Here is a 16415-nt window from a genome sequence, read left to right on the forward strand (position 1 = left end):
TAAATAGTTAACCATAGAATAAAACATCTTTTAAAATTACATTATTTTTCATTAGAAACACGTAGTTTTCTGTTCAACTTGATTTATTCAAACCAGATTTCACTAAATTATTGTAATTTATTAACATACCATTTACACTATAGCGTTCAAAAATTTAGGGTCGGTAAACTTTTTGGCTACACTTTAGTATGATGGTCCACTTTAGACATTTTATTAATTATAAGCAACTACATATCATCTAAATCTACATAGAGTATTAGTAGACTGTTAATTTAGGGTTACAGTTAGGGCAAGTAGAATAAGTTGATGTACTTGCAAAGTTACTTCTAGTCAGTAGAGTGTCTGTTGGGGGAACATCAAAATAAAGTGTTTGTAAAAGAAGTCTTTTATGTTCACCAAGACTGCATCAATTTAATCAAAAATAAAATAAAACAGTAATGTTGTGAAATATTATTACAATATAAAATAACTGTTTTATATTTGAATATATTTTTTATAGTGTAATTTATTCCTGTGTTTTCAACATCATTAGTCCAGTCTTCAGTGTCACATGATCCTTCAGAAATCATTCTAATATGCTGATTTGATGCTCAAGAAACATTTATTATTATTATTGTCATAAAAAAGATCAAAAGTTGAGAAAACTTAAAAGTTTAAGGCAACAAACTTCAGCAGATTTTTGAGTTTTCTCAACTTGCTGTATTCAGTTAATACAACAAAAAGTTGAGAAAACTCAAAAACCTGCTGAAGTTTGTGAGGATGGTGATGAAGGAAGAAGATAGATACAATTCCAGCTGTTTTATTAACAAACCAAACACAAAGAAGGTCATACAAATAAAACCTCAAAACTCAGGAGTTGGTGAAAACGTAACATCTTAAATAGCATAAAGACAACACAGGACACTGAACTGCAAACTGAGGAGGGTTTAAATACACAAAATAATGAGGGGTAATAAGGCAAGGGGGTGACTAAACAATCAACTATTGAATTACTATGACAACTAATGAAAAGCAGGAAAATAGGGAACAAATGCAACAGGTAGAGGAACTAGAACAAAACCAAAACAGATCATATATGTAACAATTCAAATCAGATGTCCTTTCTGGAATTACTTTCATATCCATTTACAATCTATTTCCTGCTTTTAAACTTTAAATAACAAACAGCTTAGGAACTGCAAAGAAAATTCTTTGGATTCCATAGATATGGACAATCTCTTATTTTGTCTGGCATTAAATAAATAACACTATGAATCATAACACATCAGAATAAGGTTCAATTTGTATGTTTTTAAAGCATTTATTAGTCTAGGTTAATGTTAAATTTACATTTGTAGAAATTGACATCAATGTATTATGAATGAACATAAATCTATAAATGAACAATAACAGCATAATCAATTCTGTAAAATTATTTAATGTTATTTCATGAACCTAATGCACTAACTAATGCTAATTAAATGAAACTTACTGTAAAGTGTTTTGTTACTTGATGTTACATTTAATTATTCTTTCATTTATTCAATCCAATCAGCTCTAGTGACTTTACAAACCGACACAATGGCACAATTATAATTTCCTATATTCCCGCACATTTGTCTGTCTTTTTCCCAGAAGAGAACGATGAGAAACATATCTCTGGTGTAAAAGAGACTGTGTCAGGGTGACACCTGCTCTTCCATGATGACATTGTGAAAAAATGTGAAAATGTGAAAAGTTCAGATGTGCTTTTAATAAATTCATTAGTCAGTGTTTCAACAATACAATGAATTGCGGCTTTAGAAAAAGATAACAAAAGGGTTAATCTTTTTTTGTTTGCCATCTCTTTTACCATCCCCTCCTTCTTACCCCTATTTACCCTCCCCTTGTTCACACAGTTAATGTTTAATTTTTCTTATGTGACGATGACTATAAACACATTGATCACGCTCAACCTTCTTTGCTGTGCTCACATCATCAGCACTCCATCCACAACACTCCTGACATTTACAGCTGAGGGCCAGAAGACATGGGACTTCCGAGGATTCCAGAAGATGGGGCATTAGTTCTACGCTGGATATGGCTTCACAGAAACTACCTGATCATCTTCATCACCCCCCTTCTTATATTGCCCCTGCCACTGGTCCTCCCAACACCGGTAAGTGCTTTTCTGCAGGAGTATTTTGTGGAAATGTTCCGCAAAGCTCTTGAACATGTTAACCAAAATAGTTTCTTTATGCATCTACAGTCTGTGTATGTGAATTTTATATAGCCAAATGACTGAAATACGACAATGTGACAGAAGAACATTTAAAAAGCAGATGAATGATGGCAGAAAACCACACTGCTATTATTTATGATCTGTGGAGATTAGGATTGACACTATATTTACACAGCTTGCGGAGGTCATCCACAAGTCACAAACAAAGAAAATGAAGTAATGTAGCCCACAGTTACACAAGATCTTGAGACCAGGTTACTCTGACCTTGAGAACTGCAGCTGAAAAAATAATGCACAAAACTCTGTTCTCTATTTGAATAATTTATTGAAATTGTAATGTTTATAAAAAAGAATTATCAGACATTTAAGACTCCCTAAAGTGGCTAAACTATTACTATAGTAGTGTTATTTTTTGTATTTCTTTAAAAAAACATACACACACACAAATCCATCATGCACCACAGTACTTTCATACTCTTATTAAAATGTTTATATTTATTAAAATAATTTAAACCCATAATTTATAAAGCCTACTGTATCATTTTAAGGCCTCTAAATTATCAGATCAAAACCTTTCTGTTCTACTACATGCCTTCTGCCCTCTGATTGATTATTTAATTAAGCAAGTAAAAGGCCTTTTAGTATCATTTTAAAACTGTCCATCTTCTTTTTTTGCTGTGAAATCTTTTCTGATTTTTATAAAGTAAACTCAAGAATAACTTTTATATTTCAAGTACTGCACTGAATCAGCTTACTTAACTTGATTATTGATCATTTTTCAGAAGAATCATGTTAAAATGTGAGTATCAAATATGATACTCAATCATCATTGTATTGCAATTGCATTGCAAATCATTGTATTGGCCTTTACAGGATTTACAGGGTTAAACACAAAATACTGCCTGATAAAATTCCTCCATAAAATAAAAGCATCCATAAAAGTAAATGAATTCAAATTTGTTTATAGTCGTTTATGGTCGAGGGTAACTTTTATCAGCATTCTGAGAGTGATAGATGTGTCTAAACAGGTCTTCAAGAGATACAGTTTTGACCCCTGCTACTAGATGTAAGGGATCATAATCAAATCCCACCCTTTCCTCCCCTTTGACAACCTAGGATGAGAGGATTGCCATAGACCTGAGATCACATATTAGATGTGTAATGCATCTAATTTCACATCCAACAATTCTCTTCTACAGAAATGTGTCCTATATATGCTATTTGAATAGGTGATGTATTCCCTTACCTTTTGACATGTATGACTATTCTGTTCTTCAGGAGGCAAGATGTGGTTTTGCCATCATCCTGATGGCGCTGTACTGGTGTACAGAGTGCATGCCGCTGGCCGTCACTGCCCTGCTGCCCGTCGTCCTCTTCCCCATGATGGGCATCATGGAGTCTGCAAAGGTATTGTTCAAAGAAAAAAAATCCATGATTAGCATTTTGTATTCCTACAAATTCTTAAAATACTTAAGAAGTATTTTCTATCTATCTATCTATCTATCTATCTATCTATCTATCTATCTATCTATCTATCTATCTATCTATCTATCTATCTATCTATCTATCTATCTATCTATCTATCTATCTATCTATCTATCTATCTATCTATCTATCTATCTATCAACAAAATGGGGAATCAAAGTACTCACATAACAATTGTTTAAAATAAATATGCATAGTTATCATTAGAGTTATTATAGGAGATGATCGATTATTATTGTGGTCACAAGCACAAAAGACATGGAAAACATGGAAAACTACTACTAAAGTAATGACTGATCAGAAGCCCAGAGAGATTTACCTACATCAGCATGAGATCTATTTGTACAAGCATTATCTCTAATGATTTGAGAACTTTATGGACCATAAAAGCGGTTTTTATGAACACCCTTGGAACATGTCACTAGACAGAGTGTAATAATCTTTAGATTCCTTATCTTTCCTTCTTTAAAGAGAACTGACTGACTTTAGACACTCAGGCTAAAGAGTTTTACGTTTCATTACAATCACTGCACACTACAACACAGTATCCCACAATGCAATGCTCTGAACTTGACTTTCCATCTCCTGAATGAATGGTTTTGAACATCTTGACTTTCTTTCTCAGATTGCCAACACGTTTTTACACAAAATTGGATTAAAAATTTACTCTTTACTATTCTTTGAAATGTTTACCCCTGGTTAATGCATACCATTTTTGCATACTATTTTAAGAACTAGTAGGCAGTACACGGTATCAGAGCCACTAAGAGGAAAAAATATGAGATAGAAGGAAAAATTTGCATTCTCACAGATGAGTAAGCAGAAAGTCTTCTAATAAATACTCTAATGAATGGTAATTAAAAGATAATTACAGTAAAGTTAGTAGAATGTCTAAATTGACTATCGAAATAAAGTGTTACCTAGAATTCTCATATTATTTCCATCACAAAAGTTTTGTGAGGGAATGTAGTTTTTTAGGGTGAATGCAAAAGTTTTGTTTGAGAACACAAGCATTTAACCCTTTGATGCACAAGCTATGAAAACCCCTTCTAATGCACAACATGGGTCAAAAATGACCCGTATTCATTTCCTATGTAATTTCAATCATGGTTGAGTGTTTATTTGCTGAATCTTTAAAAGAAATGTATTTTGTCATTCATTTATTCCAGGTGTTCCTTAAATATCTTGTTTTTGATTGTCAAAAATCATTATGTTCATTTTTTCTTTCTTACTTTATAAACAAACACAGTTTTTGTATGTCTACATCAGTTTTACACAACATGGGTCAAAAATGACCCGTATTCATTTCCTATGTTATTTCAATCATAACTGAGTGTTTCTTTGCTGAATCTTTGAAAGAAATGTATTTTGTCATTTATTTATTCCAGGTATTCATTTCTTTGAAAGATTCAGCAAAGAAACACTCAGCCATGGTTGAAATTACATAGGAAATGAATACGGGTCATTTTTGACCCATGTTGTGCATTAGAAGGGTAGTGATACAAAAATTATTTTTATTCAAAAAGTAAGAAAGAAAAAATGAAAATGAGGATTTGTGATGATCAAAAACAAGTTAATTGAGGAATACCTGGAATACTGAATGATGAAATTAATTTCTTGCAAAGATATAGAAAATAAAAACTCAGCCCCCCCCCCCATCATCATGTCCCTTCAGTGGCTAGAACTGCATTTTAAAGCCAACCCACGTTAACCAGAGCCAAATATGAGTGTGTTAACTTGTCTTTCAGGTGTGTGTTCAGTATCTAAAGGACACCAACATGCTGTTTATTGGGGGTCTGCTGGTGGCTATAGCCGTTGAACATTGGAATCTCCATAAGCGCATCGCTCTGAGCGTCCTCCTGATAGTTGGAGTCCGGCCTGCTTTGTAAGATCATACTCAATGAAATCTTATGCTTTATTTCATCCTCAATCACACACTCACCTGTTTGTCCACTTCTGCAGGCTAATGTTGGGGTTCATGATCGTAACGGCCTTCCTCTCCATGTGGATCAGCAATACGGCCACCACAGCCATGATGTTGCCCATTGCTCAAGCTGTTCTTGAACAGCTCAGTGCCACAGAAGCAGACTCTGATGAGAAAGAGCTGAGGGAAGGCCAAGATAATCAAGCGTTTGAGTTGACCGAGGTCAACATCAAGCATCCTTTGGACAATGTCTCTGGAGACAAACCCAACAGTATGTCTTTTATTTTATTAGTTCATAATGTTGACCTGTACATTATCTTAAATATCTCACAAGACTTTACTTTACAAATGTATCATGTGATACTTGATACCGTTTTGTCCGGCAGTTGCTAGCATACAGGGCTTTGAACACTTCGAAAACAAGAATCATTTTGAAAAAGCATTTAGTTCAATTGATTTGGAGTTTCGAAAAGCTCGGTTTGGCTACAGTCGATAATGAAGGCGACAAGAGAAAGCGATTCCTCAGATTCGAGAGAAATGACACCAGTTCTGTGACCTAACGAATTCTGTGATCGTAGAAGATGCTGTTGCAACCCTAACCCTAACTCCAACCCTACCCCATCACTATAGCACCTACTACGGTCACAGAATTTGGTGTAACACCGGTTTAAGTCACCTGAACGAGCGGGACAATATACAGCATTTCCACTATGAACCAAACAGAATCAGTGGAAATAAAGCGCAGTCGTAAAACTTACATCCCACCTGTTCTTAATCTTGACAGACAATCCAGATCTGGAGGCAAGATTAAATACACTCTCTGAACTCAGGAGGAAAGAACGTGAAGCGAAGTACCTTAGTCTCTTTAAAGGAATGAGCCTATCTGTGTGTTACTCCGCCAGCATTGGGGGAACTGCCACCCTAACAGGCACCACACCAAATCTAATTCTCAAGGGCCAGATGGATGAGTATGTTTGTCAAGTATCCTCTTATGACTCTGATCTGTATTGTATATATAAAACAATTCTTTAATGATAATGTAATTTTGATAATTATAAATATTATAATTATTACAATATTTTTCTCTCTTGAAAAAGTTGAAAACTTTGGGGGTTTTTTTTAGATTTTTTTGTTTTTTGGTTATACATTGTTGTGCACACAGTCTGTTAGACCTACAACATAAATATGTGCATACCGTACTGGAGCCAAATTTTAAAATGCACACACATTTGCACTTTTTTTTACAGGATTTTTCCAGAAAACCATGATGTTATCAACTTTGCCAGCTGGTTCGGTTTTGCCTTTCCTAACATGGTGCTGATGCTTGTGTTTTCTTGGCTTTGGCTGCAATTCATGTACTTGGGCTTTAAGTGAGTAACTTGCATCCTTTAAATACAGACATACAGAGAGTGACCAGTGATTCTCAACCCTTTTCACTCAAAGGGTTACTTTATTAAATCTACAGTTTTCATGTTGATTGTGTGTATAACCACATCATTTAATTTAAATAATTATAGAATATCAAGTTAAATAATTTTAAGTCATCTTGTGGCCCCCTTTGAGTTGAGTAGATGTACCTAATGGAAAAAGCTGGTCATGAAATGTTATCTTTTTAATGATTGTTAATGTTAATCTGAAGTTTTTAAGGTAGACATCTGAGGTTGGTTTAAGCAGTCTCTTCATTCCATGTATGGTCACTTTTTTTCGCCAGTTTTAAAAAGTCTTTTGGCTGCGGTTCGAAGAATGAGGGAGACAAAGACGCTTACAGAGTGATGAAGAATGAATATAAGAAGTTGGGTTCGATGTCTTTTGCTGAGGGCGCAGTGCTTGTCATTTTTGTGATCCTGGTCATCCTGTGGTTCACACGAGAGCCAGGCTTCATGCCAGGCTGGGCTACTGTGCTCTTCAACCAAAACGGACAGTGAGTACACTTCACCCCAAAACTTAGAGGAATAGTTTACTTTTAAATAAATAAAATGAAAAGTTCTGGACATTGCATATGAATTTCTTCCACTTTTCTCTTTGTCTCTGTAAAGATATGTCACTGATGGCACCGTGGCCATTTTCATGTCAACCCTATTCTTCGTCATTCCATCTCGGATAGACTTTCTCTATTCAATCAAATCGCATGATGAACAGGATGAAGAAGCTGAAGGAGCGGAGCACGAAGGTAAGGTGCTTCTGCCTTCAGAGTATTCGCACAGAATACTGTGATATCAGTTTAAACCAGGTCTTAAACCTGAACTACTGGTTCATCTGTTTTATAAAGGAGGAGCAAAACAGGAAAAGAAGAAGAAACTGAAGGGTACGCCCACTCTACTAAACTGGAAGGTGGTGCATGATCGCATGCCCTGGAACATAGTCCTGCTCCTTGGGGGAGGATTTGCCTTGGCAAGTGGAAGTGAGGTAAGAGGACGACAGAATAACACATTACAGTGGCAGTAAATTTCCATTTTTAATTTCAATTAAACATTCTGTACATGCATTAGTCTTTTATGGAATTATGGTTAAAAGTAGATTTTTTTATATATATTCTCTGAAGAAAAGGAGAAGGGGTGCTACTCTCCCATGCCACCACAATGCTGGGGAGATTTGGATGGCTAGGGTCTTTTTATTGATTTTTATCATGTGTAAAATTACAAAAGTTGTGTGCTGATGTTGAATAATTCTACTAACTGTAATTAACTTTGCAACTACATGTCAACTCATTCTACTAACCCGAACCTAACAGTCTACTAATACTGTTATGAGAGTTAGTTGATGTAGTTGCAAAGTTACTTACAGTTAGTAGAATGTCTATAGTGGACTATCGACAATAGTGGATTATCAATCCATTAAAGGGGTTAAACAGGATCTTTTCGTCGACTGAGAAACCAAAGACTGTTACTGAGTTTTTGAAATGAGCGCATGCGCAAGAACCCCCCCTCCTTTCGAGGGAGCGTCTCCCAAAACTCGTCCACAAGTATCACCGGCATTCGCTGTGTCGTGTTAGTGGATTCATGATGTCGGACTCACCGCAGGTAACTCATAATCTGCAGTTGTTACTCCTGTCTCCTGACAAAAACATCGCATGCGGCGCCTGTGGAGTGTGGAAAGTTACTGGAGCGTGCAGCCGCGCTCGTCTCTCACAAGGAACGTCACGGCAGTGATTGACAAGCCGGAGGGCCAATCGTTTAATCTGATGTTTTTAAGGTCCTACCTCGTGCACAGATTATGTATATTAATATTATTCCTTTCAGTGCACCTAATAAATAGTCTTTTATCAGTTAGTAAAGACAGTTTCAAGTAATATTGCAAAAATGTATAAAACAAAACATCCTCTTTAGCACCTTTAACTTCATTTAAATGCTGTACACATATTACAGTTCAAAAGTTGGAATAATTAAGTTTTTTTATGCAAAAATGCATTTATATGCTGCATTTATATGATCAAAAATACAGTAAAAACTGTAATAATGTGAAATATTATTACAATGTAATTCCATTAAATTACATTGAAAAGTGACCGTAGAGAAATTTATAATGTTACAAAAGATTTCTATTTCAAATAAATGCTTTTGAATTTCATATTCATCGAAGAATGCTGGAAAATGCTGGTTTCCACAAAAATAGCTGTTTTCAACACTGAAGATAATATGAACCATTATTAATAATTGCGCAAAAAACAATCATTGTCATCATAATTAAGGACCAAATCAGACACTGTTGTTTTTACTGAAGAACAAATATTGAAATTTGTGTAATTATGAAAAAAACAAACAAAAAAAATACACAATTACTTTAATCTATTGCTTACCCCCAGTGCATCCAAGATGTAGAGGACTTTTTTTCTTCAGTCGAACGCAAATTATGATTTTTAACTACAACCACTGCCGTCTGTCAATCAAATAATAGCAGTGAACTTGAACAATAAGAGTCGAAAAAACTTCCAAATTAATCCAAATTAAACCCTGCAGCTCGTGACGGCACATTGATGTCCTAAGACACGAAACGATCGGTATATGGGCGAGACATCACTTCCGTCATCACAACACGTTTTTTGACCTCACTAACAGGAAGCTGAACGAAGTTGGACATAGTGGTGTATTAGAGGTAAAAATTATATAAATACTGTTCGGTTTCTCGCACAAACCGATCGTTTCGTGTCTTAGGACATTAATGTGTCGTCACGAGCCGCAGGGTTTAATTTTGATTTGTCTAAGCAAGTTTTATTTACTCTTATAGTTGAAGTTCCCATCTACTGCTATTATTTGACTGACAGACGGCAGCGGTTGCAGTTAAAAATCATAATTTGCGTTCGACTGAAGAAAAAAAGTCACCTACATCTTGGATGCACTGGGGCTAAGCAGATAAACATCAAATTTTCATTTTTGGGTGAACTATCCCTTTAATAAAAAGGTTTAAAAACAAACAGCTTTGTCATGATTAAAAAATATGTAAAGGTGACCTACTGTTTTTAACAATGAGAGGCCTGGGAGTCAATAAGTTAAAAGTAATTTTTTTTTATTCTAAAATAAATGTTTTCTCAATAATTGTGTAGGTGTCTGGACTATCGGTGTGGTTGGGTCAAAGCCTGGCCCCTCTGCAGAGCATTCCACCCTTCGCCATCTCTCTGATTCTGTGTTTGCTGGTGGGAACGTTCACGGAGTGTTCCAGCAACACAGCCACCACCACGCTATTCTTGCCCATTCTTGCGTCTATGGTGAGTACACAGTATACAGAAACCTACCAAACTAATTTTGCAATATAAATTACACACATTCATTCCTCCTAAAAGTGAATTTCGAAGCTGATGTTTTTAACTCGCTAACTAGTAAGGAAGTGATAATAATGCATGGTCTCTGTTCTCAGGCCACAACCATTGGGCTCCATCCTCTCTATGTGATGCTGCCCTGCACGATAAGTGCTTCGCTGGCATTCATGCTTCCCGTAGCCACTCCACCCAACGCCATCGCTTTCTCTTATGGCAACCTCAAAGTCTTGGACATGGTATGGTTGACTACATTTTTACATTAGTTTTGATTTCCATTGCAAAATTGGGAAATGTATGTGAAAATACATTTTGGGGACATTGTATATGGAAAAATGAGTGGATAATTGTATTTTCCTTCTGTCTGAAGGCAAAGGCGGGCTTCATTCTCAACATCATTGGCATTCTGTGCATCAACCTCGGCATCAACACATGGGGAGCAGCCATGTTTAATCTAGGAACCTTTCCCGCATGGGCCAATGCCACAAATAGCACAAGTACACCATGAACATCTTTACAACTAATTCCTTTGGTTTAGTGAGAATACTGAAGGGAAATAAAGGGGGGAAAGGAAGCTAATCCAACAACAAAAGTACCATCATCATATACACAAAAGTGTCAGTATGCAGTGTTAGAGTGCGTATAGAGTCCATCCCCTCATCAGTGCCCTATGGAGCAAAAGCTTAGTTTTTCTCAAAACCTCTTGACAGTACCTTTTCAAGCACTATTTGAAGTGGTTGGTAAGGTTTAGAGCCTCCATTTAGTGTAAGGAATTATGTATCACTTATTTACATCTTTAAAGTCACTCAAGTACGAGGACTTCTTAAATGTGACTTGGCTCCATGTAGTGTTTTTGCTGCCCTAAGTTCAGGTTTATACAGAACCTTTTTTCTACATACTTTGTGGCTTTGGTTTTCACAAGTAGGTTTTCTGGTCCTCCATTTGTGCTGGTTCACGAAATTTTATTTAATTTATAGGGTCTGGATAAGACCTTTTATATTTTAGATCCCTTTTTGGATCACTGTCTATTTAATATATTTTAATACACAGTTGAATCATAAATCTTAATTTGTTAAGTACTACAGTTAAAGAAATGCCCTTAATTAGAAGTAATATAAATACTTAAATGTAAACTTCTCAGCATTTTTTAGAATGTATGTTTTTTTTGTCAAATAAAACTAATTTTGTGCAAACTTGTGAGAACTTTTCTTTACAGCACCAACAGTAACAATGCTAAATGGGAGGATATTTAAAGGATTAGTTCACTTCTGAATGAAAATTTCCTGATAATTTACTCACCCCCCCCCAATATTTCTGTGATGGCAAAGCTAAATTTTCTGCAGCCACTAATCCAGTCTTTATTTATTATTATTAATAATACTGAAAACAGCCGTTTGGCTTAACATTTTTGCTGAAACCATGATACTTTTATTAACATGCATGGATGAATAGAAAATTCAAAAATTATTTTCCTTGTTCAATAAAAGCACTAACTTCTTTAAAAAAAAAAAAAAAAAAAAAAAAAAAAAAAAATTTAAAAACTGTAATGTTAAAATTCAATTATAAGAAAAAAAAAAACTAAATTTGCTAGTGCTAAACAATAAATTTTTTTTTTTTTACTTTAAGAAAATGAATGGCTATAAGAAAAAAAGACAACTTCAGTAGTTTCCAAAAGAAAATCAACATTTATTTATTTTATTCCAGACAGGCGTTTGAACTGTCCAAAACATACGTTTCATTTTCTCCCCTCTCAAAATCATTTACAATAAATCACAATTATAAATAAAGCTGTTACATGTATGACTAGAAACATTTTTTCAAGTTATTCCTCCATTTTACACACTTACACAAGTCCTGAAAGCCTCCATTATTCATAAACCAAAAATAGGTTCTCTTTAAATCATTCTCCTAAATGCACTTTTTGCACTATAAACACAAGGATCCTTGGATAAGACATTAAATCTAACCTCTGCTATGTGCACTAAACAGCCGTGAGGGCGCTGGCTCACTGGAATGTGTGATGGAGAGATGAAAAGAGGCGCCGTCTCTTGATCTCTTTGAACTACTTTTCTTTAGACAGTTGAAAACAGATATTTCTTTCCTTTTGTTTTTTACAAAGACAAAAAGAAACCACATGAACCAGAACATTTGAAATGTCAAGGCTTGTAACGTGTGCCATGTTCCCTTTTCGGCATACGTTTTTATCTATACAAACATGAGGTTCGCAGCATGATTTATGTATAATCAGGACCTATGAACGCAAACGTTCCTAGTATCTGCAGATCCATGACTGGTGTGCACCAGGAACTCCTTTTAAATTGATTTGACTTCATTTTTTGCTTGATTTTTGTTTTTTTCCACACAATCAACATCTCAAAATTAAGCAAGTTTTTTTCATGTATCAAAATATATCTAATGCAACACAAATCTATCAATTATGTCAAGGTCTCACCATAAAATCATATTATATTCTATTTAGGATGAAAAGTCCACAAGTATGAAATTCTGATGTAGCTTATTCTGACAGGGAAAGTAATAATCAACATCAACAATATATAATGGTCGTATCTGTGTTAAACTGTGGATGGCCCACTTAGACGCCCCCCTCTCACACACACACACACACACACACACACGCACACACATGTACAAGATGAATAGCAACACCTAAGTACCATTCACATTACAGCGCCTTGCCCATAAAAAACATGGGACTGGAGTGAATTTGCTCATGTTTGGGGTAAGTTACAAAATATAATATAATATAATATCTGCTGATGTGAACAATGGCAGTGTGAAATCAGAGTAGGATATGTATGCATCAGACAAGACCTTATGAGACGACTAGATTTCAAAAACAGGCATGGCGCACTGCAGGTGGTCGTCTATGACATTGATTCGAGGAGGGCATGACTGCTGGACAAAGACATGTGATTGGTTCTTAGGTCTGTCAGTCAAACTCTTTGCCTCAGTCCCATCTCACCGCTGTCCTACGGGCCTCCGCTGTACGAGTAATCTGCTTTGTTGTGCATGACCAGCTTGTTGTCCACAAAGTAAAAGCTGTCGGACTGTGTCTCGTAAGGATGGAGGATCATCTCACGTACTGAAATAAGAGAAAACACGTCAGAGAGCTCAAACAACCACTAAGATATGAAGATAATGTGAATTTTTTTAATGAAGTGATACACTAAGAAACTAAAACTAATGTCTAAATGAGTAAGTCATTAAATCATTCGATTCATTCAAACGGCTCATTCATTCAGGAATTAAGTAAATGGCTCTTTTTAAGAATGGGCCATTGAATCATTGGTTCACTCGACTGATTCGCTCAATACGCAAATTTTTTCAGAAACAAAATGCCATGGCTGTGTCCGAAATCACCCCCATACCCTTCAATAGGGCAGTATTTGAGGGGACAGCCATTTGCAGTGGTGTCCAAAACCATAGTGGACATTATCGAGTGAACTCATTCAATCCCACAATGCACCACAATAATGAGTGTACAACCGATGTATGCACTATGGCTAGAGAACACCCATAATGCCCTTGGAGAGTCGCGAGAGTTAACTGACCAGATCAATATCCCAGGAGTTTAAGTAGCAGAGGGGGTTGTTAATCAGTTTCAGCTGCTTGGACAACAATGAGACAACCTCCAAAACAGGAATGGTTTTACAGGTGGAGGCCACTGACATTTTTATCCCTACTCACAGTTTTTCACTAGTTTTACATTTGGCTGGGGTCAGTCTCACTACTGGTAGCATGAGGCGATACCTGGACTCTACAGAGGTTGCACAACCAGTCTAACTCCTCCAGGATGTCACATCAATGTGTGTCATTGCCAGAAGGTTTGCTGTATCTCCCAGCACAGTCTCAAGAGCATGGAGGAGATTCCAGGACACAGGCAGTTACTCTAGGAGAGCTGGAAAGGGCCATAGAAGGTCCTTTACCCATCAGCAAGACCGGTATCTGCTCCTTTGTGCAAGGAGGAACAGGATGAGCACTGCCAGAGCCCTACAAAATGGCCTCCAACAGGCCACTGGTGTGAATGAATACAAAATACTAAAAATAGTAGTTAAATTAAAAACAAAAATGCAAATAAAGCCATCAACATTTTGATTTTCCTTCCCCTCGATGTGATAACGACAGATTAACGCCATATTAGCAACATCATCTGTTGCAGCAGGTCAATTTGCAGCACTATGTTAAACATTCAGACATGTGCACGTAGGTAATTCTTTAGGCTTTAAGCTTTGGATATTATTTAGAGATCGACTGATAAATCAATTCACTGATATTTTCCCCCATATTTAAGCATTTTACCATAATCGGATATCGGTTTTGTAATATTGGATTTACCGATAAACGTAGCCATCTTGTGGGTGCTTTTTGAGAATTGCGCGCAGGATCGCCATTACAGCGCTTCTGAGGGGAGACGAGATAAAAACAGCGTGCACAGGTAAATTATACTTACCTGCTTTGCTGTAATTAGTAACTTTACTTTATATAACATAACAGCCATTAATGCACAAATTAGATGCGTTACATAAATGCCTGAAATGTAGCTAGTTTATGCAGCTTGTCTCTAAGAAATAGAGACAAGTTCACAGAGTCACGTAAGATAATCGGTGAAGTCCTGTCCCAATAAAGATTTGCATAATTTGCATGAATTAAATAATACAGCCATGGATGAGCACATGTTTGAAATAAAAGCACTGAATCCAATTCTCTCTGTTGTCTATGCTCATCATTAGTCTTGTGAAGTGGTCTGCATTTTGCTGTTCACTCAGTGGCTTGATGCTCAGGAAATGCTCCAGCACGGCCACTGCAAGATTAACTTGTTTAAAACACGTAATTATATAAACATTTTCTATATAACCATTAATTCGCTAATAAACATCCAAGTAAACACCTTATGGAAATTAATTATCTCTGCGAGCGATCGTAGTTTGAGTATAGTTCTGTGTAAATGCATAAACGGCACTTTGTCAGCGGATATTTCGTAATCTAGAATGACAAAAACATTAATAATTCTGATATAACATACCAGTTGAGAAATGCAATAAAATACAATGTTTTGTTTGTTATATTCCAATATTCCAGAGAATATTATCCAGTTATTTAACATTATCCAGCAAATTATTCTTCACTCTTTAGCCTATTAAACGGCTTCTAAATCTACTAAAACTGTAGTTTAAAATAAAGTATTACATTTCTGCAAAGTTGATATGACTCCTGTGAAATAGCAATGCAATTTTTTCAGGTGGTTTAGCTTTTAATTGGTCAATTACTTTTATGTGCTTTATTTATTTTACCTGTTTTTTAGGGCCCAAGCCACTCAGGCGCAGGGCCGTTTGTTTATCTAAGGAGAATTTTTTTTTTCTCCATCATCCGAATTCACTCACTCGTTTTCATTTTCTCCCTCAAGTAAACGATATTAGTGGAATAATAGGGAATAGTGAATGAGTGTATAGGGGCCGATATCTTGAAGCGGAGCTGTGTCGACTGATCGGTGACCGCGGGAGAGATTCAAAAGGATACAGAGATGTATGCTCTCATATCTTGCGGTATGTCATTTACCAGTCTGTCATTTACCGTATGTCATTTACCATCAGTCTGCGCAGCCGCAGAGCCATATCATATTGAGGAAAACACCTACTGTGTTGCTCGGAGATGCACACCTGCTGAGGCTAATATTTCCTTGGCAAAATTCAGCAAAAACAGACAATAGTGTGTCAAAATGAAAAAAGAAGCCTGTAAAAATAGTCATTGTTTATCCTTTTGATCTTTTATTAAATTTTTTTTTTTTTTTTTTTTTTTTAAATCTCAAATCTAATCTTTCATTTAAGTAAACATATTGAAAATGTGGAGGAAATCTCTTTATGAAATAAATGTTTCTCATGTACACGTCGGCCACAATTAATGGAACCCTTTTATTCAATACTATTTGCCTCCTTTTACCAAGATAGCAGCTTTGAGTCTTCTTCTATAATGCCTGATGAGTTTGGAGAACAACTGACAAGACATCAGATACCGTCCCCCATACAGAATCTCTCCAG

At 35.9% G+C, this 16415-nt stretch overlaps 2 protein-coding genes across 2 annotated transcripts in view; one reads left to right on the top strand and one right to left on the bottom strand.

Annotated features, from left to right (window-relative positions):
• The first annotated feature begins 1938 nt into the window (after positions 1-1938).
• Positions 1939-11552, top strand: slc13a2 (solute carrier family 13 member 2). Its single transcript, XM_067375743.1, has 12 exons — positions 1939-2137; positions 3479-3607; positions 5434-5570; positions 5648-5880; positions 6394-6577; positions 6857-6979; positions 7321-7530; positions 7646-7779; positions 7879-8015; positions 10150-10311; positions 10461-10598; positions 10730-11552. The coding sequence occupies exons 1-12, from the start codon at positions 2009-2011 to the stop codon at positions 10865-10867; spliced, it is 1854 nt and encodes a 617-aa protein (XP_067231844.1). The 5' UTR covers positions 1939-2008; the 3' UTR covers positions 10868-11552.
• A 554-nt stretch (positions 11553-12106) lies between these two features.
• unc119a2 (unc-119 lipid binding chaperone a2) overlaps positions 12107-16415 on the bottom strand; it is a 39907-nt gene continuing 35598 nt past the window's right edge. Inside the window, exon 5 of the mRNA XM_067375989.1 lies at positions 12107-13462. Coding sequence (XP_067232090.1) covers positions 13350-13462 — 113 coding nt within the window. The 3' untranslated portion in view covers positions 12107-13349. The remainder of the gene's footprint in view (positions 13463-16415) is intronic.

This window comes from Chanodichthys erythropterus, chromosome 22 (assembly GCF_024489055.1).
Source record: "Chanodichthys erythropterus isolate Z2021 chromosome 22, ASM2448905v1, whole genome shotgun sequence".
Taxonomy (NCBI): Eukaryota; Metazoa; Chordata; class Actinopteri; order Cypriniformes; family Xenocyprididae; genus Chanodichthys; species Chanodichthys erythropterus.